This window comes from Acinonyx jubatus, chromosome B3, assembly GCF_027475565.1.
Source record: "Acinonyx jubatus isolate Ajub_Pintada_27869175 chromosome B3, VMU_Ajub_asm_v1.0, whole genome shotgun sequence".
Lineage (NCBI taxonomy): Eukaryota > Metazoa > Chordata > Mammalia > Carnivora > Felidae > Acinonyx > Acinonyx jubatus.
Window position 1 is genome coordinate 142,738,814 of NC_069386.1, and position 23,822 is coordinate 142,762,635.

At 52.8% G+C, this 23,822-nt stretch overlaps 1 protein-coding gene across 5 annotated transcripts in view; it reads right to left on the reverse strand.

The window, feature by feature from the left end:
• Window positions 1-149: 149 nt before the first annotated feature.
• PPP1R13B (protein phosphatase 1 regulatory subunit 13B) overlaps window positions 150-23,822 on the reverse strand; it is a 98,313-nt gene continuing 74,640 nt past the window's right edge. For 4 of the 5 annotated variants that reach the window (XM_027066711.2, XM_027066710.2, XM_053224999.1 and 1 more), the window contains exons 5-17: window positions 18,418-18,519; window positions 16,490-16,664; window positions 15,519-15,715; window positions 13,171-13,335; window positions 10,293-10,473; window positions 6,473-6,642; window positions 5,596-6,094; window positions 3,532-4,310; window positions 2,795-2,932; window positions 2,584-2,717; window positions 1,663-1,829; window positions 1,101-1,300; window positions 150-458 (exon numbers count right to left, since the gene is read on the reverse strand). In XM_027066711.2, the coding sequence (XP_026922512.1) occupies window positions 417-458; window positions 1,101-1,300; window positions 1,663-1,829; window positions 2,584-2,717; window positions 2,795-2,932; window positions 3,532-4,310; window positions 5,596-6,094; window positions 6,473-6,642; window positions 10,293-10,473; window positions 13,171-13,335; window positions 15,519-15,715; window positions 16,490-16,664; window positions 18,418-18,519 (2,949 nt within the window). In that variant the 3' untranslated portion in view covers window positions 150-416. The remainder of the gene's footprint in view (window positions 459-1,100; window positions 1,301-1,662; window positions 1,830-2,583; window positions 2,718-2,794; window positions 2,933-3,531; window positions 4,311-5,595; window positions 6,095-6,472; window positions 6,643-10,292; window positions 10,474-13,170; window positions 13,336-15,518; window positions 15,716-16,489; window positions 16,665-18,417; window positions 18,520-23,822) is intronic. The other variant, XM_027066712.2, reaches the window with a different exon arrangement.

Below are 23,822 nucleotides of genomic sequence, written 5' to 3' on the forward strand. Positions count from 1 at the left end.
AGGGGGCGCACACCTCACAGCAGCTGCGCGTTCTCAGTGCTGGGGTGGAGGGACGTAGAGGAAGGCCTTGGGGCCAAAGTCAGAGGGTTCGTCTTCACTGGCAACCGACCAGGGGTAAATGATAGAGCTGCTTATTGGCAACGGGGACAGCTGTTTAGAAAGCTGCATATTTATTTGGATTTACAGTAATTGGCAAAATTCAATCTTCCTGGAGGCAAAAGTACCTCTCCCAGTTACGGGCAAACTGAAGAAAGGGCCTCACCGAGAAACTGCAGGGATTTCACATTGTGGATGCTGTCTGCGCAAGTGAGCACCATTAGAAACACGTCTAGCTGCAGCTCCCGCAGAAACGGCAGGGCGGTCTCCCCGGCGGCTCCTCGCGGCGGGCAAGCGCGGGCGGCGCTCCAGACGGAAGCTCAGGCTAGCGTTCGCTGTCGGGGTTTGATCCGTGGATACAACTGCGAAGCGACGGAAACAGTTAGGACGAGGGCACGGCACGCCGAGCAGGAAGGGGCACCCGGTGGTGCCCGGACGGCCGCCACTCGGCTGCCACGCGCCTGCCGAGACCCCGACTCCCCCTACAAGCCGCGCCCCCCCAACCCCGGAGAACCTCTCTCGCAGCACCTGGCACCGCCTCAGATCCGCGCCGGTGGCCATAAGCCCCCAGCTCCCTCGAGGCACGTGGGGGGGGAGCACAGCGGCACCTGCTCTGAGGTCTGGTGCAGTTACAAACGCAACGGAGGGAACAACGTGTGGGCTCCCCACCCCGGGCCGTTTCTGGGCTGCAGACAGTGGTGGCTGGCTGCCCGCCCGAGCTCCTGCATCAGGCGGCTGGGGGCTCCTCCGCCGGCACCCCCGCTGCTCCCACGGTGTGAGTGTGGGGCCTGCCGGATCCCCGTGCCAACTCCGCCAGCTTGCCCGTTACGAGGGTGGCGCAGAGAGTGGACGAGGGCAGTCCACCCGCCGTGCTCGCCCTGCAGGGTGCGACCCCGCACAAAGCCCGGCGCCCTGCGGTTTACGGCTGGGCGGAGGGGACAGGACTGCAGGAGTGACGGCAGCAGGGGTGGCCGACCCCGGACGAGCGGGCTCACGGTGCTTACCCCCAGCAGGTTTTTGGGCACGTAGCCCTCCCGGTCCCCAAGGCGAGCCCACCACCACTCGGTTTCACTGTCGTCCTTGCGCCTCAGGATGGTGATGGCATCCCCCTCGTGGAAGGACAGCTCGTCGCTGTTCTGGGCCTCGTAGCCCCACAGGGCGTACACCACTCCTTTGTTCATCACGCCCAGCTTCTCCTGCACCCCTGGGACGACAGGGCGAGCGGTCAGGTGTCCGCGGAGGGCGGGCCGCCGGCCGGGGCCGTGTCAAGACCCTGACGAGTCGTGCTACTGCCGTGTTGGGTCCCGGGGCCGAGGCGTGTTGCCGGACCAGGCACGCCGTGCCGCATCCACACAGAGCAGCACGGTTTTTAGCGACCAGGCACAGAATCTTTCCGCAACACGGCCCTTCAAACAGGTTTTCAGGAAGGAGCCCAAGGGACGGAGCGACTTCCATCCCGAGGAGCTTGGCGGGGTGGCTCCCAAAATGGAAGGGGGCTCCTCCCCGGCCCCGCAGCACCACGCCCAGGGGAAGGGCCCCCGCCCCGTGCCAAGACGCCCCGTGTACCGTAGAGGAACTGGGAACACTGGATGTAGCCTTCCTCCGTCTCTTCACACTTGTCCGCGGCGGTTTCGATGTCGCTGATGGTGGAGGCAAAAATGGCAGCGCCGCTCTCCACCAGCTGTTTGCAGAGGTGGACGCTGTTGCAAGAGGCGGCGCAGTGCAGCGGCGTCCTGGAACGGAGAGCGGGTGAAGGCACGCGAGGTGCTGCCCGGCCAGCCAGGTCCCGGCGGCCTCCCGGGGGCCTCCGGGGCCGTGCTGCGCCTCGAGGCCCAAAGGTTCCCGCGTTGGTCCTCGAAACGGCAGGACTCCTACTGGCCTGTCTCTCGGCCGGGCCGCGGGCCCGCTGCTGGGCGGTGGGGCCTCGGGGGCGGGGGGGGGGGGCAGGGGCTGGAAAGCGGCCTATCAAGTAGGTGCTCCTCACGCGAGAGCAGGGGCGTGCTGCGCACGGCTGACATGCCTTCACGCGGCCACGGCGGTAGGCGTTGGGCGGATTTTGCCACAATTAAAAAAACCCCAGATGTTCAAACCACACCAACAAGAGCCTGACATTGCCAACAAGACCTAGCAGAGGCCTGGGGGCCCGCACAGCAGCGGAAGGGCCCTGCGGGCAAACACCGACAAGGCAACCGCAAAGCGGGACTGAGTTTCTGCCACGCAGGTTATCCGGCCATTTCAAACCCAACGAAGAGTAACACTTTGCAAAACGCGCAGCCCGTGAAGTTGCTAGCACATGTACGAAGACACGATCCCAGCTGTGCCTTTCACAAGAGGACTCACGGAACCAAAGTGGGGAGGAGGGGACCAGGCCAGGCGGCCCCGGGGTGCAACAGTAGGCCCGCCCACCCGTGTCCGCTTCCGCCCTTGCCCGACTCCTGGACCGGGGGCCTCCTCCTACCGTAGGCCATGTGCCCCAGGGGCCCTCACCAGCCATCACTGTCGGCAGCGTTCACATTGACCCCAAAATCCAGCAGGAACTTCACGATGTGGTGGTGGCCGGCGCAGACGGCATTGTGCAGCGGAGTGATCCCTTCGTCATTGGGCTTGCTAGGGTCTTCCACCTGAGGACACAAGGCCCTCGTGAGCCGGGCCTACCCAGCAGGTGGGGCAGCCCAGGCCTGCGGCTGCGCTCACTCACCTCGTAGATGACCCTTTGCACCAGGTCAAACTCGCCTTCCAGAGAAGCATCTAGGAGCAGAGCCAGGGGGTTGAACCGGACTCTCAGCCCGTGCCCTGTCCGCTCCGAGTTAGGCTTCTTCAGGTTGGTCCGTTTGCTCTGCCGGGAAGGAAACATGCTTCTGATTTATGGGTAATGTGCCAACGCACCAAGCCGCGGTGGAGAGGAGGGACGGGGCGAAAGCCGTGGGCAGCGTGTGCACCCGGCAAGGCTGAGCGGCCCCTGGCATCGAGAGGAACGCCCACTCCCAGGGCCCAGCCAGACCCGCTGTGCCACATGCAGCGTGCTCCGGGGGGACGGCACTGCTCAGGGGCACCCACGGTGGGTGATAGTCAAGCTTAGGAGTCAGCAACTCATTCCTACCCACCCCCGTGGACATTCACCTCCCCCTCTCTGCTCCACCAATGCTGAGCTCCCACCAGAAGGCTGTCTAGGAGGTTCTCGTCCCCCTCGCCGCCTGGCCCTCAAATCCCGACGGCAGCTCCCCTTCCTCGGGGAAACCTGGCTGGGCCCTCCAGGGAGAGCTCTGCAGCCTTCCACACCTCTTCAGAGCCCCACCTGTGGACTGCAGCACTGTCCTCCCCCTCGGCCTCAGTGAGGGTGGGGACGAGTCTGGCAAGCCCCACAGTCCCCGGAACTATGGCTAACACAGCCGGGTCCTCTACAAACACTGGCTGGCTGACTAGGACGACACCCACCGTAGAGGCTCCAGGCGGGGGCACGGTGGGGGGCAGCAGTGGGGGGGCTTGGTCTTCCCCCGGTGAGGGGGCCTCGGCCCCAGGGCTGGGGACCTGTTCTGTGGACGGGGCTGTGGCCACGTTGTTGTTGTCGTCCTCGGCAGGCTCGGCCGTTTGGTGGGTGCTCTGGGGACAGATGAGCCCCTCCGGTTCAGGGGAAGGGAGCTCATTGTCATTGGCGTCCGAAGACGGGGCAGGCTCGGAGGCGAGCGGGGCTGTGGGCTGGGCAGGGCCAGCCTCTCCCAGGTTCCCGTTGGCATTGGTATTTCCATTGTCCACGTCGGCCAGGGTGCCCATGAAGTCCTGCGAGGGGCCGGGCTGGTAGAAAGGGGTGCCCTCCATGCCGCCGGCCAGGGTGTTGAAGCGTTGGTACAGCAGCTTCTGGATGTTGGGCCCCCCGGGGCCCTCGGGCTCCGTAATGGAGCTGCGCTTCTTTAGGGGCCGGGGCGCGTTGGCCAGCTTCCTGCGCAAGGCCTCCAGGTCGGCGTCACTCTGGTAGCGCAGCGGCGAGTGCACGATGGGCGTGAGCTTGGTGGGGCTGAGCGGCCGCGGCAGGCTCTCCACAGTGCCCGTGCCGGTGCCGCCGTCTCCAGGAGGGGCAGGGCTGTCCTGCTCCGGCTCTTTCTCAGCACTTTCCGAAGGCGGCTGGGACTGCGACGTGCTTGTGGCCGGCGACCCGTGAAGAAACGGTAAGGGTGACGGGGACGTTGACCCGGATGGTAAAACGGGTTTACCGTACACTGGAGGAAACACAGAGGACAGGGGCAGCTAGAGCATCCTGCGGGGCCAGGGGTCTAGTCACCACAACCCTGCGGTCACACAGGAGGTGGGCTCCTACGGAGAACAGGGGTCTGCTCTGGTGCTGCTGAGTCCTACCTTTAAATCCCGGAGGAAACCTCTGTCCAAAGAACCCCACTGACTCCTTTTGGAAGATAGAGTGCCCCTCTTAACTGGTTTTTACATTTGGGCTTCCACAATTTAGGCTTTTTCAAATGAAAAAAACAAAAACAAAACATGGCTGCAGGCCCAACTTCCCCACCCCAAACCAACCTTCCTTGTTTCTAAGCCGGGGAGAAAGACCCACCTCTAAACAGCATCTGCCCCCCAGGCCAAGTCTCATGCTACGGAATGCAGGCTGCCTCGGACAGGAAGGCCCGGCCTGCTGGCCCAGGCACTGTAGGGCAGGGGGCCAGAGCCCTGCCACAGGTAGCCGGGCTTCCGCTTGGCCGGGGGGTGGGGGGTGGGCGCTCCCAGGAGTCTGGAAGCTGCAGCCTCTGCCCAAAAGTCTGTGGGGAGGCCCAAGCCCAGAACTGACCCGCAGGACCCCGCTGTGCAGGTCAGAGTCACCTCCTGCCTCCACATCCGTGGGGCCAGGCTCTACTCTCTCACCCTTCCTAGGACACCCCAGCTCCCAAAGCGGCAGATGCTCCCTTGCCTCCCCTCCAGGGGCTTGGCTCAGTCACCTCCAGGAGGCCAGGAGGACCACAACTGGGCAGAGCACCCTCACCGGCCCCTGGAAAGCCCCTGCACAAATTTCCACAAAGCAGGAGAAAAAGAGGAACCTCCTTCTGGGAACCGGGCTTCCTGAGTACCACAGGAAGGCAGGTGCTGAGGCAGGAAGTCAGTTCCCATGTGATCCAGCTACAAAACTCCACCCATTGCCTTTTACCCCAAACTCACATGGACACCTAAGGCCACGCTGTACACAAGAATTAAAATTTTAATCCCAGGGGCGCCTGGGGGGGCTCAGTCAGTTCAGCGTCCGACTCTTGGTTTTGGCTGTCATGATCTCACGGTTCTTGACTTCGAGCCCCAAGTTGGGCTCTGTGCTGTTAGCTTGGGATTCTCTCTCTCTCTCCACCCCTCCCCGACCTGTGCTCTGCTTCTCTCAAAAATAAATAAACATTGGAAAAAAAGTTTTTTTTAATCCTAAATAGTTTGTGACCCGAATGTAAGGCTATGGACTGGCACTTTAAGTAAAAGCATGACTCCCTAGCCCCAAGACAAGGTACAAACCCACTGTACCTGCTTTAACAGACTTATTTAAGGTGCTGTGCACCGCTGGCTGGTAATTCTTAGGAGGCGTGGCTTGCTGGAGGTACATGGAGTAGATGGAACTTGAATTCACTGTCTGGGGTCCTTTCCTGGGGGACTGTGGCCTTGACCCTTTATCAGCCAGAAAGGGCCTAATGGCCACAGTCAGTGGGAGTTCAGGTTTGCTGTCCCCAGCCGGGAAAGCAGGCGGCCCCGCCGGCGGGTACGTGGGACTCGGCGGCACAGAGATCCTCTGCTGAATCTGCTGTGAGGAAGCAGACGTGTGGCCACCCGAGGTGGGCAGCGGGGCGGGTTTTTGCCGGCTGGGCGGGCCTGCGCCGGGCCTGGGCAAGCTGCCCTCCTTCCTCCTCTCCAGGGAGTTTGTGGAGCCGGGGCCCACGGGCGCAGGGCTGGGGTATGTCCCGTAGCTGGGAGGCAGCTGCTTGCCGACACCAGGGAGGGGGGGTGGCACTTTACCGATCTCGACGCCCTAAATTGAGATGTTAAGAAGAAAAACAAAGTTACCCTTTGAAAAGTTAAGCGTATTTCTAGCCACAGTCACAAGAGAAAACAAAGTCGGACTTGTAATCCTTCAAATCAGCTTGTGACCAGGCACAGGGCCCACCGTGGGAATCAGGCCCATCACCCGCCCATGATGGAACAATCCTGAGCGATATACATCTCCACTCGCAGGCGCTCAGTGCTGAGGGACCACAGTCTTCTTCAGACTCGGTCATAATTTAGATACAAGCAGGATTAACTTGCCTCGTGACACCTCCCACCTCACAGCCCTCAGATGAAGATAAAGGCTGAACAGTGATACAGTGAGGACCCTGTCTGTGTTTTGTGACAGGGACAAACGGCCTACCAGCTTCTCTGTGGCTCCTAAAGTTGACAAGGGCACAGGCTGGCTCGAGACGGCCCCTTGCTTGAGAGGACCCTCCATGTTTGAGTCCTTCCAGTCCACACTGGCGATCTGCGTCGGCTTCACTGAAGAACTAGAATTTTGTTTTAACGTTGGCCAGTTTCCATCATTGGCTTGAAAAGAACACAGAATTTGAGTATAATTTTTCCTCGATTTAGCTGAACCAACCTAAGAACAGCCCTCTGCTAGAAACAAAGATCGGCTCTGACGGAGCTCCGTTACCCAGGCGGCCGGCCACCCCTGCCCGCACACAGGCTTGTGCACAGCAAGACCAAGGGCGGCGTCTGCTGGCCAGGCCCCGCCAGCGCCCGCACCGCCTTCCCGTGTACAGAGACTCAGTCACCATGCACAGGGCTGCTCCAACCCAGGCGAGGGGCCAGAGGACGGTGGAAACGCTCCCGGGCCCCTATCTAAATGCAGGTCAAATCGACTACATCGACACCAGGAAATAAAATGAGCCTGAGCACTTACTTTTCAAACGTTACTTACAAAACGAGTCACATACAGCAACGGTCACATACAGCAATAGAAACAAAAGATTTATCCTTTGACTTCATAACAGGCTTGACCTGTACCACCTTCCACATTAAAAGAAAAATTTGACTTTCCTCTGTTAGAAACTTCTATCCTCTCAAAATAACTTATGAGCAGAAGAGGCCAGTACAAGCTCCCCTGATTGGCGTAGCCAGTTATCATTCTGTTGCAGTGATCAGAAAGCAAAGTCACGTCCAGGTTTTTAGGAAAGCTGCTGAAAAGCTGCTCTTTAACAAGGCACTTTCCAAACTGAAAAAGGGTGCAGAAGCAACCCCTCCAAGCAGCCACAGCCACGTGAGTACATTCTAGCACCTGCAGGCGCCACATTACAGCCTCCGACTCAGGCTCCCGCTGCCAGGGCAGGCCCAGGTGCCAGACTGGACCCGAGTGGAGAACACCCAGCCATCAGCCACAGGGAACGGAAAGCAATCAGAAGGGACTGCTCTGGGCGCTTCTGACAGGAACAGCACATCCTCTCTCCTCACCCACCCAGCCAGCGCCAGCAGGTGGGCATAACTAAGGAGCAGGAGGAAAGCCACTCCCCCTCAGAACAACAGCGCCAGAGCCAAGACCTGAGACCCGGGAGACAGCGTGCTCCGAGCCCAAGTGCGCAAGGCCCTCCCGTGCAGTGACCTCTGGGCGCCCTCGCCGGGCCCTGTCAGCGGCAGCCTCACGCGGTGCCAGCCAGGCTGCAAGGGTGCTGGGGAGGCAGTCCAAGGCCCCAGCCCGGACCACCCTGCTCCACGCGTCCGGTCAGCCACTTCCAGGCAAGAAGCGCGTGCGCCTTCAGGAACCCTCGGCCGTACCTTAGATCTGGGGGCCGTCTGGGGGGGGGGGGGGAGGGGTGTGGGCCAGAAGCACGCAGGCTCAGCAAGGATACGCGGAGATGGCAACTGGGCCGATGGGGAAACGAGCAGGGCCCAGCAGACCAGGGAGGGAGGGAGGGGCCGGCCCCAGGGGTCAGAGAGTGGCGCTGGCCAGCTGCTCCAAAAATCCACAACGGGAGCCCCAAAGGGACTGAAAAAGGGACCGGGAATTTCCTTCTTCGGACAGGGGGTGCAGAGGAAAGAGCCTTTATTTTTACTGTAAAGGATTAAAAGGGACAATTATCTTCAAGTACGATGGGAGGTTCTCGCACAGGAGGTAAAACTAAAGTTTTTAACGAACTCAAAAAATCATCTGGATTTCCTAAAACAAAACCCAAAATCCCCTGCTGTGCCAGCATCTGTCAGACCCTTTCCTGAGGAGGGTGTGGTGTGTGGCCCGGCCCAAGCTTCACACCTGTCTGTTGAAGGAAGGGACAAACTGTGATTATGTGGCATTTTTCTCAAGCCTAGATGTGATGAGCAGACCCTTCTCAGTTTGGAAACATAAACGATTGCTGATTCAGCAGTATCAGAAAGGGCCAGAGCCCCCACTGGGCCTGCCAGCTGACGTACAGTTTGCAACGAGTCTGCAGAGTGCCCTGAGGGGCTGCGGTCAGGCCCGACGGCGAGGTCTGGTACTGTCCACGAGCTGGTCACTCTGGGCTTCCCATGGCCATCTGTGTGACACGGCACCAGAAGGACAGTCGACAGCATGAGTTAGGGTCCCCCGGGGAGGTTTCTCACCCCAGCTCCACACCTGGGCGGGATTCTGTCCCCAGTGTGGGGGACACAGGTTTCTTGTGTGCGGTCACCTTACACTGCAGTGGAAAGAACAAGGCTGGTGCTGAACTTCTGAAAGACACGTTCTCCAGGCCCAGAAGGGTGTCCTTTCCTCAAAACCCTTGTGAGGCGGCCCGGCCTCACACACCCACAGAGAAGAGGGGAATGGGAGACGTCCTTGGCTTGGGAAGTCAGCAGAGGGGCGCCTGGGGGACTCAGTCGGTTGAGCGTCCGACTCTGGCTCAGGTCATGATCTCGTGGGTTGTGAGTTCAAGCCCCGCGTCGTACTCGCTGCTGTCAGCCCTTCAGCACAGAGCCCACTTCGCATTCTCTGTCCCCCTCTCTCTGCCCCTCCCCCACTTGCACTCTCCCCCAAATAAATACATACATAAATAAATAAACAAACAAACAAACAAATAAATAATAAAACAAAGTGAGCAGAGAAGTAGCTGGCTGTACTAATTATCTGCCCTGGAAACAAACACCTACTCCCACAGTGGGGCGGTTCAAACTATAAATAACCGCTTCTCAAAGAAAGCTGCAATTAGAGACTCGCACCAACCATGCACTCCACGTGGCTGCTGAGACACGGCCGTGGAGAGAGCCCAGCCAGGGCGCGTGGCCCACGACGGCTGGTGACGCTTATCCTGCCAGGGTCACAACAAGCCCTGACACCCCACAGCAGGAGTGGCAGACTTGTTGCTGCTCAGACTGGGCAACAGGGAAGAGGACACGAGCGAACGGAAGACTGCCAAGCTCCACCCCCAATCCTGACAACAGGGGCCTGGCCCAGCCTGGCTCAGCCTGGCTCAGCACGGCCTAGCACGGCCCGGCCTGGCCCGGCCCTGGACTGGTGAGCAAGGGAAGGCCGTGCGGTTTGCACCTGTGCTCCGCCATTCCACGTCTTACGGGGAGACATTCAGCCCAGCGTAAAGAAAATCTTACTGCAAAGCAGCTCCGGCTTCCTCATGTTTGGAAAGCAGCCGCCTTCTTCCGAGAAGGGAGAGCAGCCTCCCCATGGAGAACCCAGCCTGCCCTTGGTTGGGAACCGGAGGCTGCACAAGGCTTCCCAGCGTCCCCAGGAGTGCTACACGCCAGCACGGTGCTGGTCCCACCGCACGATTCGGTGTGGCCGAGGGCCAGAGTGATGGTCTGCAGACCTCTGGATTGGTTATGAACGCGCCGAGTGGGGAAAGGGAAGACCAGCCCCAGCGCACTGTCCACAGACAGGCTACCCCTCTGCTGGGATGGGCAGCAGGCGAAAGCGCCCTCACCCGGACACAAAACCTGCGGCACGAGCGGATCGGGTCCGAAGTACTCTGTGGTTTGAAAAGCCACACGGTAAAGACACTCAGCTCAATAAAGAGAATCTGTTCTCATTTTGGGGCCGTATCGCTGCCGTGGTGGCACACAGCTCCCCAACACCACCCTAGTGGACCAAGGGGGAGACAGTACTTGGGGGAGACTGAGGGTGGGCAGAGCCTGGGGCATACCGTGGCAGCCTCTTCTGAGGTTCCTGGCCCCCAGGGTGCCCCTTCCCTGTTCACCTGCTTTACTCCAAGACGAGGGCCCGGGCCACTCACCGGATTTGGATCTTCCGTGGGCAGCACTTGAGGCGATAGTGAGAGACTGGGGCTTTATGGGGTCCCCTGGGACAGAATAGCCACCGGCACTGGGGACCTGGATATAAGGCCCCACTGCAGCAACCCTGCCAGGCGTGCTGAGCGGCGACTGTGGTGACGACGTGCCATTCACACGGCTCAGCTACAAAATGGGAAGAAATGAGAGTTAAGGTTCTCCTAAATTAAAGAAATCACAAGCCTAGTATGACTGACTGCTCTCACCTGAGCCACTCACTAAATGATGTGCCCTCAGGAAGCTCCATCACCCTAAAAAATCAGTATCTAGAAAGGGCAAGTGTTGAAAGAAGGGCCTCAACCCACAGTCCCACACAAGTGATTCTCTTTGACAACTCCTACCTATTTGCGAGCTGGGAGAAACAGGGGCTGGCGATGGAATAGAACAGCTTCCCAGGACACCTCTGCGGAACCCTCTATACTGGAGGATGCTCTCCCTCTCTCCCCGAGGTGGGCAGAGGCATCGGTCAAAGCCTGGGCTCTGAGCCTGGTTTCAAATCCTGCTTTGCCACTTATTCACTGTGCTGCCTTGGGCAAGTGAAAGTGACCTAATGGCTCTGAACCTCAGTGCCCATGTCTGTAAAGTCAAGTTGAGGCTTGGTGTAAGCAGGGCACAGTGACAGGGCCTGGAACCGCGAGACCCTCTGACCAGTGCCCTGAAGACAACCCTGCCATTCTCGGCAAGGACACCACACTATAGCCAAGGACGCTGATCACGTGATGCTGCCTAACAGCGAGAGGGTCCACAACAGGGATCTAAATGGAGAGTCACGGACACCTTAGGGACCCCAGGTAGGCTGTAAGAGATCCATAACCTCCTACAATTGTTTGCAAAATTCTGCATCCATGAGCATGTATCATTTTAGGGAGAGGGTCCAGGACTCTGACAATTGCCCAAAGGGGCCTAGGACCTTTGGGTGGAGACACATTTCTGCAGAGGCACCACATTCTTCAGGATCACCTCAACTATCAGGTGGAATGTAAGAAGTAACGTTTACCTAGCCATCTGTGATGGTTCATTTTATGTGTCAACTTGGTTAGGCCATAGATATCTACTCAAACAGGCCTAGATGCTGCTGTGAAGAGACCAACGTTTAAATCACTAGACTGTGAATGAAGCGGACTGTTCTCCACAGTGTGGGTGGGCCGTGTGCAATCGGCTGAAGGACTTGAGAGAGAAAAGACTGACGTGCTTGGAGAAAGAGGCCCCTGGGCCTGCAGACGACCTACAGACCTGAGCAGCGGCATCAAGGGCCCCCACGTGTCCGGACTGGAGGTGTCAGGCATGTAGCCTCCACAGCCACGTGAGCGAGTTACTTAAAGTCAGTCTATACACCCAGCAATCACTCTCCACATCCCTGCTCGTTCCGCTCCTCTGGAGAGCCCTGGCTGATGGAGCACAGCCAGAAAGCGCTGTGTGAGCAAGAGGACGATACTCGAAAGAGCAAGGAGAACCATCATTTGACCGTGGTATCTCCCCTGCCAGGCAAGTATGGGAGAACTATCATTTGAAAACACAGAGTCCTACAGATCAACCACGAACTCCCTGGTTTGAAAAAAGGGGGGGTAGATTGGCTTGTAAACGAGAGATTTCACCTGACACCACTCATTAGGACAAAGAAATGGCAGTCCCCACCCCTCACCCCAGCCCACCCAGGCAGAGCCCCCGAAGGGCTCTCACTGGCCTCCCGGGAGCCGCCTCCAGAGCCGCAGCAGCTGACAGGAGGTTACTTGTCAAACTGTCAAAGTACCAATTACGGAGTGTGGACGAGGACACTTGGGGAGCTGTTCCCAGCTAGCTGGTGCCCACGCCCGCCCACCTCCCCGTCCCGCTCCAGCCCTGCACTCAGGCACTGCTTCCTTCAAACCCTGGCGCCACCATGGAAGGCAGGCCAGGAGCCACGCATAGCAGTGCCTCGTCCCCCAAGCTCTTGGGAGTGCTCCTGCTCACTGATGTGCCGAGAGTTAACGGCAGGACTCGGGGACACCCGGCGAGGAGGTCAGGGAAAGGGGCCACAGGCCCCGGGATGTGGGGTGTTGTAGAGAAGCCGCAAAAGGAGTGAGGCAATGACCTAGAAAGATACCCATGTTGCAGTTAAAAAAGACGAGGAGAAGAGTGCAAATGATATAATTCCTACAATTCCATTTTCAATTAAAAATTAAGTACCTTCTTGTCTGTATTAAGCAAAAGACTGGAATCATTAAAACTATCCTGTTTGGAGAATGGGAATAGGGTGGCAGGAACTTTCAAATTTTCTTTTAAGTATTTCTGCACTGTTTTCATTTTCCAATGAGCATTTATTACCTTTGAAAGTCAAAATACCAAATAAAGATTTTTAAAAAGCACTAACCCTTTATAGAGCACTTTGCTGCAGAGTTTACAGAGCCCTCCCACATGGGTTATTCTAAGAATGCTCACGACGACTGCTGGGGCAGGCAGGACATATGAGTTTGCAGCGAGGACTCGAGTCTGCACAGGTCAAGGAATGTGCCCACGTGGCACAGCTTCAAGTGGCAGAGTGGGACCGACCATGCCCGGGTGCTGCCAGGCCAGAACCACAGCTTCCCCAAGGGTGGAGACACAACAGCACAGGGAAGATGGGGGTGGGGAGACAGTGGCTGTGGCTGTGGCCAGGGAGGTTTTGATTTCACATACCAGGAAATAAATGTGGCTTTGGAAAGAGTTTTCTACTGTCTTTTTTTTTTTTTTTAATGGTTTATGGCCAATTTATGTTTTATCAGCTGTGGCAGATGGGGGAGCAAAATGCCATTATAGTGAAGATGTGCAATTGTGCATTGAATCATTTTTAGTAGCTTATCTTACACAAATATTTTCTTTCTCACATGCCTGAATTTTCTTCCCATAAAGGCGTTCACGCAGTTCATTGATCCGCTTGTCCATCACGGCCACCTCCATGTTGCGTTTATTCAAGAGTTCCTTCTGCTGCTGGAGCTTTGAAGTCTGTTCCTGGTTAAGCTGATTACGAATCTGCAAAATAAAAAATACGACTTTCATGATTTGCATTAAACAAATTCTCACTGCCAGGTAAAGTAAAAACAGAAGAAAAAGTAGTAACGTTAAGTACTTATGTGTATTTATAAAATGCACGGTCACCCATGTGCTAAATGTTCCACAGGTGTACGTGGATGGCTCCAGAACGGAGTTCTTCTGTGTCTGCAAGCAAACGTCTTCTTCAGAGCACACGGAGTGACCGGTACTAGTGACGGCCACGGAAGATCATGACCGTGGCCCTTGGCAATGGCACTTTACCGAGCATGTCCTCTAGGGACCCAAGGACAGGTGACTGCTCCACCCCACACAGTCCACTGAATGAGGCATCCTACTGTGGAGGCGGCAAGAAATTCACAGAGGATGGCCTTGCTCTCCAACTGGAACGTGTGGTGGCATTTTAGCGGCTTGCAGCCAGCACTTAAAAAAATGAAATACAGAACAGAAGGCATCAGTGTGCACCACACACAGAAGGTTAAGCCTCGTTAAGCTCTTTCAGATGCACATGTGTGTGCCAGACAGAAGGCAACGTGGACTTTGTGACCTAGGTTGCAGTCAGAAAACTTGGCAAATGAATCAGTGTAAGTCAATATACTACATATCCATCACGCCTCAAAAAAAAAAAAAAAAAAAAAAAATCCTTAAAAACCCTGCACTTCTGGAGCACCTGGGTGGCTCAGTAGGTTAAGCATCCGACTCTTGGGTTTTGGCTCAGGTCATGATCTCACGGTTTTGTGAGTTTGAGCCCCACGTTGGGCTCCGCGCGGGCAGCACGGAGCCTACTTGATATTCTCTGTCTCCTCCTCTCTCTGCCCCTCCCCTGCTCACACGGTCTCTGTCTCTCTCAAAATAAATAAACTTAAAATAAACCCCTGAACTTTTAATAATTGCTTAAAATGTAAAAGAAACCATACATTCTTTATTTCTATGCATTTACATTAGAGAACTTAACAGCAACAAAAGTAATTTTACTCTCTGTAGTTACATATTTTCATTTCATAAAAATGATATAATAACTTTTCTGGCAAGTGCCAACAGAACCGTAAAACTTGTTTCTGGCTCGAAAAATCATCTGCTGAATGATAACTTCTGAGAAATGGAAATCTTGAGGACTGTTCTGGACTGAATGGGTCATCCCCAAATCCCTATGTTGCCTTCAGTGTGATGGTGGCTGCTGGTGGGGCCCCCGTGACGGGTCGGTGCCTTATCAGAGGAAGGAGAGAGGCCGGAGCTGTGAGGACACAGCAGGCAGCCAACCCTCACCAGGAACCCAACGTGCCGGTACCCTGCCCTCGGGCACCCCGCCCATGGAGCTGTGAGAAAATCGACGTCTGTGGCTAAAGTCCCCCAGTCTGTGGAGGTCTGTGACAGCAGCTGAGGCTGAGTGAGGCAACGATTTAACAACAGGCATCTCTCTCATCAAAACACAGGGTACACAGAGACATCAAACGTCACCGAAAGCTTAACTTTCCCCCCAGTTCATCATATTGCCAATTAAATTCTGTACTGAATCTCTGCACTGAAACGTGCTAAGAGTCACCAAAAAACACACACTGCGTGACTTGCTCATATGAAATTTCCAGAATAGGCAAATCCAGAGACAGCAGGTTCACGGTTGCCAGGTTAGGGGATAGGGGGTGTGGGGTTATGGTGAAGAGGGACGGGGCTTCTTTCGGGGGTGGTGGAGACGTTCTAAGATGGACTGTGGTGGTGGATGCAGAACTCTCTGAAGATGCTCAAAACCAACTAATTGTACACTCGCCGTGGGTGAACCATATGCTATGTGAATTAAATCGCAATGCTGTTTTAAAAATTCTTTGTCCCCGGGGTGCCTGGGTGGCGCAGTAGGTTAACTGTCTGACTCGATTTTGGCTCAGATCATGATCTCAGTTTGTGGGATCGAGCCCCACGTCAGGCTCTGTGCCGACACCTGGAGCCTGCTTGGGATTCTCTCTCTCCCCCTCTCTGCCCCTCCCAGGCTTGTGCTGGCTCTCACTCTCCCTCTCAAAGTTAATAAACGGTAAAAAAAAAAAAATAAATAAATAAATAAATAAATAAAAAATCCTTTTTACTGAGTACGTTTTATGCCTGCTATTAAACTACTAAGAAGAAAGCCTGAAAGAGGCCTTAATGTCACTGCTCCCCACACCCAGCAAAGTCACCTGTAGCTCTTGGTACAGTCTTTTCAACTCCGCCGCCGCTGGTCCCGCCAGCTTGCCGTTGTAAGACTGGAGCCCGCTCAGCTTTCCTTTCTTTAAATCTTCCAGTTGCTGACTGAGCTGATCAACTCTTAATATTGCACTTTGTACTTCCTGCTTCTTTTCCTGGAACATGGCGCTGAACCTTTCTATTTCGGCAGCTAAAATGTCCCCCCGATAAAGAAAAAGACATCATTTATTGATATTTGTGTGCATGCGTGGCATTTTGTTATTTTGGTTTTGTGATTTCTTCACTTCTGTGCATTCAACTCAGCTGTGGCATCACCTAGTGCTAGACTTTGGGGAGAAAACTGTGATATACGTAATCCAATGCACTTTCTGACAAGCCTCCAGAATACATGATGTGACTGCCCATACAGCAAACTATGTGTGCACTAATTACTGAATATGCTTTAATTGGGGCAGCCAGTCCAAAGAGTAGCTTGGCCAAGCCACTTAGGAATCTCAATGCACCAACAGACCAAAGTCTTTGTAAGGGGCGCGAATCCAAGTCTGTCTTGCTGGTCACCGTCACACAAAGTAGGCACTAACCAAATTGATAATGGAACAAAGAACCACACACACAAAAGTAAGAAATGAGCATCTGTATGGTTTATCTTACTACACAGATGAAGTTTAGGCCGTTCAATTTAAAGAGACCCTCCTGATGAGTGGAGTCTCACGGCGCCGTGGCCCCAATGCAGAGGGCGGCTAACGTGTTACAAATGTTAACAACGGGCCTGCCCACCGCACTGAGAGACTTTCTAGGATCCCTTAACCTATCCGCATCCTTGGAGATGCAGGTATCGGAGCAACACGTCACTGCGCTTTCTATAGCAAGATGTGACACTGGTCCACGCGTGCAAAGCGTCCAGAAGCTGGACTCTCATCTTATCTACGCCTGAGCACGGGCGCCGGGCGAGGCACAAACGTACACAAGTTGCCGTTCATGATTTTGCTGTAGTCTACTTGTCCTCTCATGGCGCGGATTTTCTTCAGCTTGTTTTCCTGGGCTTCGACTCGCTCTTTCAGTTTCTGAAGCTTTTCATTTTCAGAGATAGACTGCTGCTGACGGCGCTCCTGCTGCTTTAGGAAATGTAAACGTTGTTCCTGACAAAAGAATGAAACAGGTGACTGTGAAAATCGAAGCAGATGATCACTTTCATACATTAAAAAAAGGTCTCAGTGTGCGACAGCACAGCATTAGCTATCGTTAAACTGCTCACGGACTCTTGCGGACGTCAGCCCACACAAAACGGAACGCCTGGGCACATACAGCTGAAGACTTTGATGAGGGCGCTGTACTCCGCACACCGATCTACACACTCAGTTCACATAAACACCTCCTCAGTCTCTCAGCAGGAGGACGGCCCGCGCGCCACACCCGCTCACACAGTCTCATCTTCATCCTGTGTGAAGCCCCGTCCAGCCTAAGTTTCCTGCTTTCGGTTGCACGTTTCCTGCTGCCACAAAGCAGCTTCCCCAGGTCCCTTATTTATCTCTTAAAGGAAACCGGCACTGAAGCAAAGGGCTTTATACTGAAAGAAGACAAGTTGATCAGTAAGGAAATAAACCTCTAATTTGCTAGGTCACAATGAACAGTCAAGGAAGTGTTTGTTTTCTTTAGGGTTAAGTTTCTTTGAAACTAATGAAACATTCCAAATGAAAACAGGACAATCGTAGAGTAAAAATATATGCAATACTCTTCAAGAGTCTTTTCCCTATTAGTGTGATGGGGTAACAGTTGACGTGAAATACAGTCCCACATGTACGTGTAAAATATACCTAAGTAAGGAGAGGATTAAGTGTGATTATGTAGGAATCACACGTGACACTCCAAAGTAAGGAAATATGTGCTTGAATGCGTACAGCATATACTTGTGTTAGCATTAACTTGTAGTTTATGCTGCTGAAAATATCTAAGAATTTCCTTAGGGGTAATACTCTTGGATCAGTATTTGGAAAGGAAACAAAAAGCAGAACTAGAGAATGTCATAACTGCATACCACTATGTGCACTTCATCTGAGAAACCTTATTAATGGGATGAAATACTTCCCAATTTACTTAACTCTAAACTGGTTTTTTTTTTATTCTTGTATATCCAATAAACCTTGCAAGACAACTTTTCTTCCTGCAAGACAACTTTTAAAAACAAGCCCAATTTATGCTATAATATATCCACATAAAAGTGGATATAGTACAATGAATTATATGGTCACTCAATAAATGAAAAAAGTGGGATTGGACATTTGGCTATGAAGCAAATCTCTCTACAGAGAAAGCAATAAGAACCCAGGCAGAAATGTTTCCATATTCTCCTTATATAGCAGTTTCAGAGATCATTCCAACAAGAATATTCTCCAGCAGGCCTGGGTGATAGGGCTGATTTTTCAGTCTGTGATAAGAAACGGTTCAAATTTTGTTAAGGCATCTCAATGACAAATGCACAACTCGTGTAGGTAGAGAGCGTTAACTCCACCCTGCGTTGTCACAAACCAAAGTCCACGTGGAGTGGCATAAAGGAAGCCTAGATAACCAACTGTCATTGTTTTGTGGGCCCATGACCAGTGTCTTCCTCCAGATTTCAGCTATAGCTGACTAAGGTCAACCACCTCCTATTCTGGGGTATCTGAGTGTGGGTGTCAAGGGTCTTGCTCAGATACCTTCCCAACTCGAAGAAGCTACAGTATTCATGCATCATTACAGAAGAGGTAACAAAGACAGGAGGACACTGTGTTCGATACTTCCGTGACCTGGTCCTACCTACAAGTGCTGCCCATGGGTGTGTTCACTCCAGTCTAAAGAAACTGCTGAATAACACTCTTTACGAACATTTTCCCACCTCTGCTTTTATAAACTCACCTTGGCAACCAACATTTGCTGCTGATTTTCAATTTGCTGCTGTTGCCTGGCTGCCATATCTTGGAGCTCTGAGAGGGTAAGTTCTACACGTGGATTTCCAACCTATGGGGAGCAAAACACGGTCAGGCTGCAATGTAAGGTCTATCTGCATAATCGTTTTTCTCGTGTCAGAACAAATATGCATCAGGATCTTAAAGAGCCTCCCTTGTAGAAGTTAGGATAATACAAATTACTTGGTACATAAGAACTTTTCTCACTCGTTGACAGCTTTTATTAAATATAAATAACAGCTTTTTAAATATACCAGATACTATGTTCAAAAGGGACATGGATGCCTGGGTGGCTCAGTCGGTTAAGCACCCGACTTTGGCTCAGGTCATGACCGTGCGTTCACGGGTACGAGCCCTACATCAGGCTCCATGCTGACAGCTCAGGGCCTGGGGCCTGCTTCAGATTCTGTGTCTCCCTCTCTCTCTCTGCCCCTCCCCCACTCATGCTCTGTCTCTCAAAAATGAATAAACGTTAAAAAAAATTAAAAAAAAAAGGGACGGGCAGACACACACACACACACACACACACACACACACCAAGAGACACGCTTGTGGGAATGCAAACTGGTGCAGCCACTGTGGAAAACCATATGAAGTTTCCTCAGAAAATTAAAAATAGAACTACCATATGACCCAGTAATATGGGTCTACTACTGGGTATTTAGCCAAAGAAAATGAAAACACTAATTTGAAAAGATGTATGTACCCTTATGTTTATTGCAGCATTATTTATAATAGCCAAATTATGTAAGCAGCCTGTGTCCACTGACAGACGAATGGACGGAGAAGATGTGATGTGCACACAGACGACAGAATATTACTCGGCCATAAAAAACGAAACAGTGCCATTCAGAACATGGATGGATCTAAAGAGGACAGTGTTACGTCAGTCAGAGAAAGATAAATACCGTATGATTTCACTCACGTGGAACTTAAGAAACAAAACAAAAGAACAAAGAAAAAAAGAGACAAACCAAAACACGGACTCTGGAGAACTGGGGGTGGGTGGGGAGGGGAGGGCGGTGGGGGATGGGAGAAACAGGCAAAGGGGATTAAAAGTCACTCATCCTGGTGAGTCATGGATGGAATTGCTGAATCACCGTATTGTACACCTGAAACGAATATAACACTGTATGTTAACTATACTGGGGGAAAGAAAGGGGGGGTCCCAAACCTTTTTTTGATTGGCTATTTAAGGATGAATCTGAATGAATGGAGATGTCAAATGTTTGAGAATACACAACCTAAAAAATGAATGTGGAGCGACCCTTGGGGACAAATGTCATTTTACTGCCACCCGGTCTCAAGAAGCTAAAAAATACAGACAATTCTAAAAATACAAATGCCTCCTTAAAAACACCGAGGACTGACCCACTGCTGACAGAATTCTGTACGAGGAGTGAGTACGAAACGGTAAGATCCAGAGGAGCGGTCCCTGATGGAACTGGAAGGCACGTCCCTATGCTCCGCTGCTGATTAGTAACACCAGGCTCTGGACTAGGTGCCTCCACCGGTGAGGGTGCCTGAGCCTCACCGTAACAGTACCAGGTGAGAACGTTACGTCCCCGTTCTACAGGGGAGAAAACGAGTGCGGAGGAGTTCAAAGAATCTTCCACAGGTCAGACGGCCCACGTGGCAAAGCAGGGCACAGGGTCCTTGTTGCCGACCATCGGTATAGCACGCTCTTTACTAAACACGAACTGCCTGTAGCTACCACGCTGGGCATGTTACAGGCGGTGTGACATGATCTTCGTAACAAGTGTGTGTGGACTGTATGTGCGCCCCACGCTGGGGGAGGAGTCACGGGGGAGAGGTGCAGGGACACGTGTTAGGGCACCCTCAGAGGCGGTGAAGGGGCAGAGTTACAATTCCAGCCAGGCTGGTCTCCCTCCGATCCCTCCTGTGGCAGCGTCCAGCCCCTCCCCAGGCCACTACTCTCTACTTTGTTCATCTGTACTCTTAGCAACCCTTTCCCCTTCCACCCTCTTGTAACCCCTGTTGCGCTGACTCTGGGCTTCCCCATCTCCCAAGGTGCTCAAGCACGTTCTCGAAAAACGTCCAACGCTGCCATCTGGAACCCCCACTCTGTTTATCTAAGATCCTAAGGGAACAATATGGAGCAAACCCCTTTTCAGAACTAGACACTGTGAACTGCCACATTACAGAAACTTCCATCTGAAAAATAATTTGTTTATTGCATGAGAAGCAAAAATGCCCGGCAATACCCTCAAAATGCCTGAAACTTCTGTTTTAACTCTAATAAGGGCTTGCTAATTTCCACTTACTACAATATTCTAATCACTGCAATAAAAGGTATTTCTCAAACCATTAGAACTCTTACTTCTTGAAGGTATTTTTGACGAGAGAAAAACTATGTCCAGTCACCAAATCTCTCAATTTATGTTAATTTCTTAATTTACAACTTCAACAAACCTTATTTGGTCTCCCCTCCAGTGACTTACAGCAACAGTGAAAAGAGCACAGAGGAGACATTCAACCGGTCACCATCACACTGCACTGCTCTGTCATTTAGGGCAGTGCCTTGTGGCATAAGTAATTCAGGTAGATCTTACGCATACGCTAATATATGTTGTAACTTCATAACACTGTACGCCTTCAAGAAGACCTTATATACAGAAAACTATGCATCAGTGTGCACAGCTCAACAAATTTTTTCAAAGTGAACATTCTTCTGTGAATTTTTGTTTTTTATTTTCATTTTAGTTCCAGCACAGTTAACACAAAAAATATGGAACACTTCACAAATTTGTGTGTCAACCTTACACAAGAGCCACACTATTCTCTACTGTTCCAGTTTTTTGGCACGTGTGCGGCACCACCCGTGTAACTTCACTGACAAAGTGTGAACGGGGCAGGGGCAGAGAGAGAGAGGGAGACACAGAATCCGAAGCAGGCTCCAGGCTCCGAGCTGTCAGCACAGGGCCCGATGCGGGGCTGGAACCCACGAACTGTGAGATCATGACCCGAGCCGAGCCTAAGTCAGATGCTTAACCGACCGAACCACCCAGGCGCCCCTTAACTGTATTTTAACTGAGTTCTAAAAACACCAACCACCATAAACTTACGAGTCAACAAATATGCTACATTTTGTATGTTACTATATCTTCCCTGAATTATTCAATGTGAAAATTCAGCAAAAAGAAGCACCTTTTCAATTTTCAGGACAACGAAACCCTTCAATGCAGTCCTTTTATGAGGGCCTGTCACTGTGCTCCCTCCAGGTCAGCTCAGCCCTCCTTCCAGTTGCCAGGTCTCCATGTGCATTCAAACAAACCTATGACCTAATTCCTCGTTTGTTTCTTGTCATTGCATCGAGTAAGAAGAAATCAAATCCCGTTCCCTGGGCTCCCGGAGGTCCCTCCTGGCCGAGTCACCTCGTGAGCTCAGCTCCAGGTCACAGAGAGGACGAGTCACTTCCACAAGCAGCACGATTGGCGCAGAAGTGGGTGCTCGCGCTGTCTCTCAGAAGCGGCCCAGCAGGCTCCTCCACGCAGGGCCCAGAGGACAGGAAACACCTCGCCGGCCTCCCGCTGCTCTCATACCCTTCCTCTCTCATACCCTTCCCTGCAGGGGCTGCTGCCTGGGCCCCACGGCTCGGGCCCCTCTCACGAGACGTTCTACCTGCATCTGGACTCTGGGGACATGTCTGTGCTCCCTATGAATGCGGGTTGCTCTCCCATTTCTCACAACAAACGTGGCCCACCCAACTCCACGTCTAAACTCCCCACTCCCCGCAAGAGCAGAGGAAAACAGGCACCTTGGCCCCCAGCCTTCACCATCACGTATCTGGTCATATCCCCTTCTTTCTCCAAACGTCCACAAATCTACCTACAAAAATGATAAAAGACTCAATTCTCTAAGTTACAATACTTTTGCATACAAAACACTGACCCGACAGAGAACTGACACTGGGCCCTCTGACTAATGAGACACTTCCAGAGACTCCTGGCCCCGGCAGCTGCAGGGTCCTAGCCCGCCACGGGGCAGTGGATTTACGAACCAGTCGGGGCTTCCTCACACTCCAGTGTGGACAGCATCTTCCCAAACTCAAAAGCCCACACTTTTCATTCTGTCGTCCTACAAAGAGCCTACATCCTCCTCACCATTTCAACGGCCTCTCCAGGTTCTTTTTAAAAATGATTTAAGTAATCTCTACTCCCACTGTGGGGCTCGAGCTCATGACCCCGAGATCAAGAGTCGCGTGCTGTACTGACTGAGCCCTCCGGGTGCCCCCAGAGTCTCTCAGCACCTCATTAACACAGGCCCCCTCTGGCCCTTATCGCCTTCCTCCTGATCCCTTCCCCTAATGCCTGTCTGCCTGGAGAGGCTGGAAGCGGCAGTGGCAGTGGAGCTCTGTAAATGAAGAAACTAAACTATGTGCTCTGAGGGGCGTCTGGGGAGCTCAGTCGGTTGAGCATCTGACTTTGGCTCAGGTCATGATCTCATGGTTTGGGAGTTCGAGCCCCACATCGGGCTCTGTGCTGTCAGTGCAGAGCCTGCTTTGGATCCTCTGTCCCCACGCACCATCCCCCCAACCTTGCCCAATTCATGCTCTCTCTCAAAATAAACAAACACTAAAAAAATAAAACAAACTACGTGCTCGAGATCCCAGCGCGAGGAAGTGACCGAGGACAAGTGGCAAGGCAGTCGTGAGGGGTGACGGGAACTGGAACTGTCCGGAGTGCGATACACATCGCACACCACACCAGGATCCCTCGCTGACCCTGGCTATGCCAGCCAAGATCCGAGACGTGGCAGGTAAGATAAAAGACCAGTGAAATGTCTCCCTGTGTTCTGTGTGTCGCTACTCTGACCAACGAGATAAGATTCTCACAAGGGAAGCAATTAGGATACTCATCAAATTCGACTATGAGGTACAGAACCTGAGCTCAGTTTTCTTTATACTTAGGATCTTCACTGTGAAATAATAAAAACAGCATTTCTCAGTGTAGCAGTGAGGACTCTCGTAAAAGTGCGTGTTCAGCCTGTCCCCTGCCCCTAGGAAGGTCACGAGGAACCAGAAGAGCAGGATGTTTCACAACCTCACTCAGCCACCCTGGGTCTAGTCACTATGGGAGCTGTGGGTCTAAAAACAAAAAGATTCTCTTAAAATCTCCTTTCCCAAAACAATGAAACCAAACAAGAAGCTAACCCCTCCATATGTTATTGTTCCTGACTTTACAGAAAGTTCTAATAAAATTATTTCACAACGCCCAAAATAAGCAAAAATAAAACAAACTTTTATGGTCTTAAATTTAAGATGTTAGCAACTTTTAAAAAATTGACAAGCATATAATCTAGACCATCTCATACACAAAATGGCCAAGATACCCA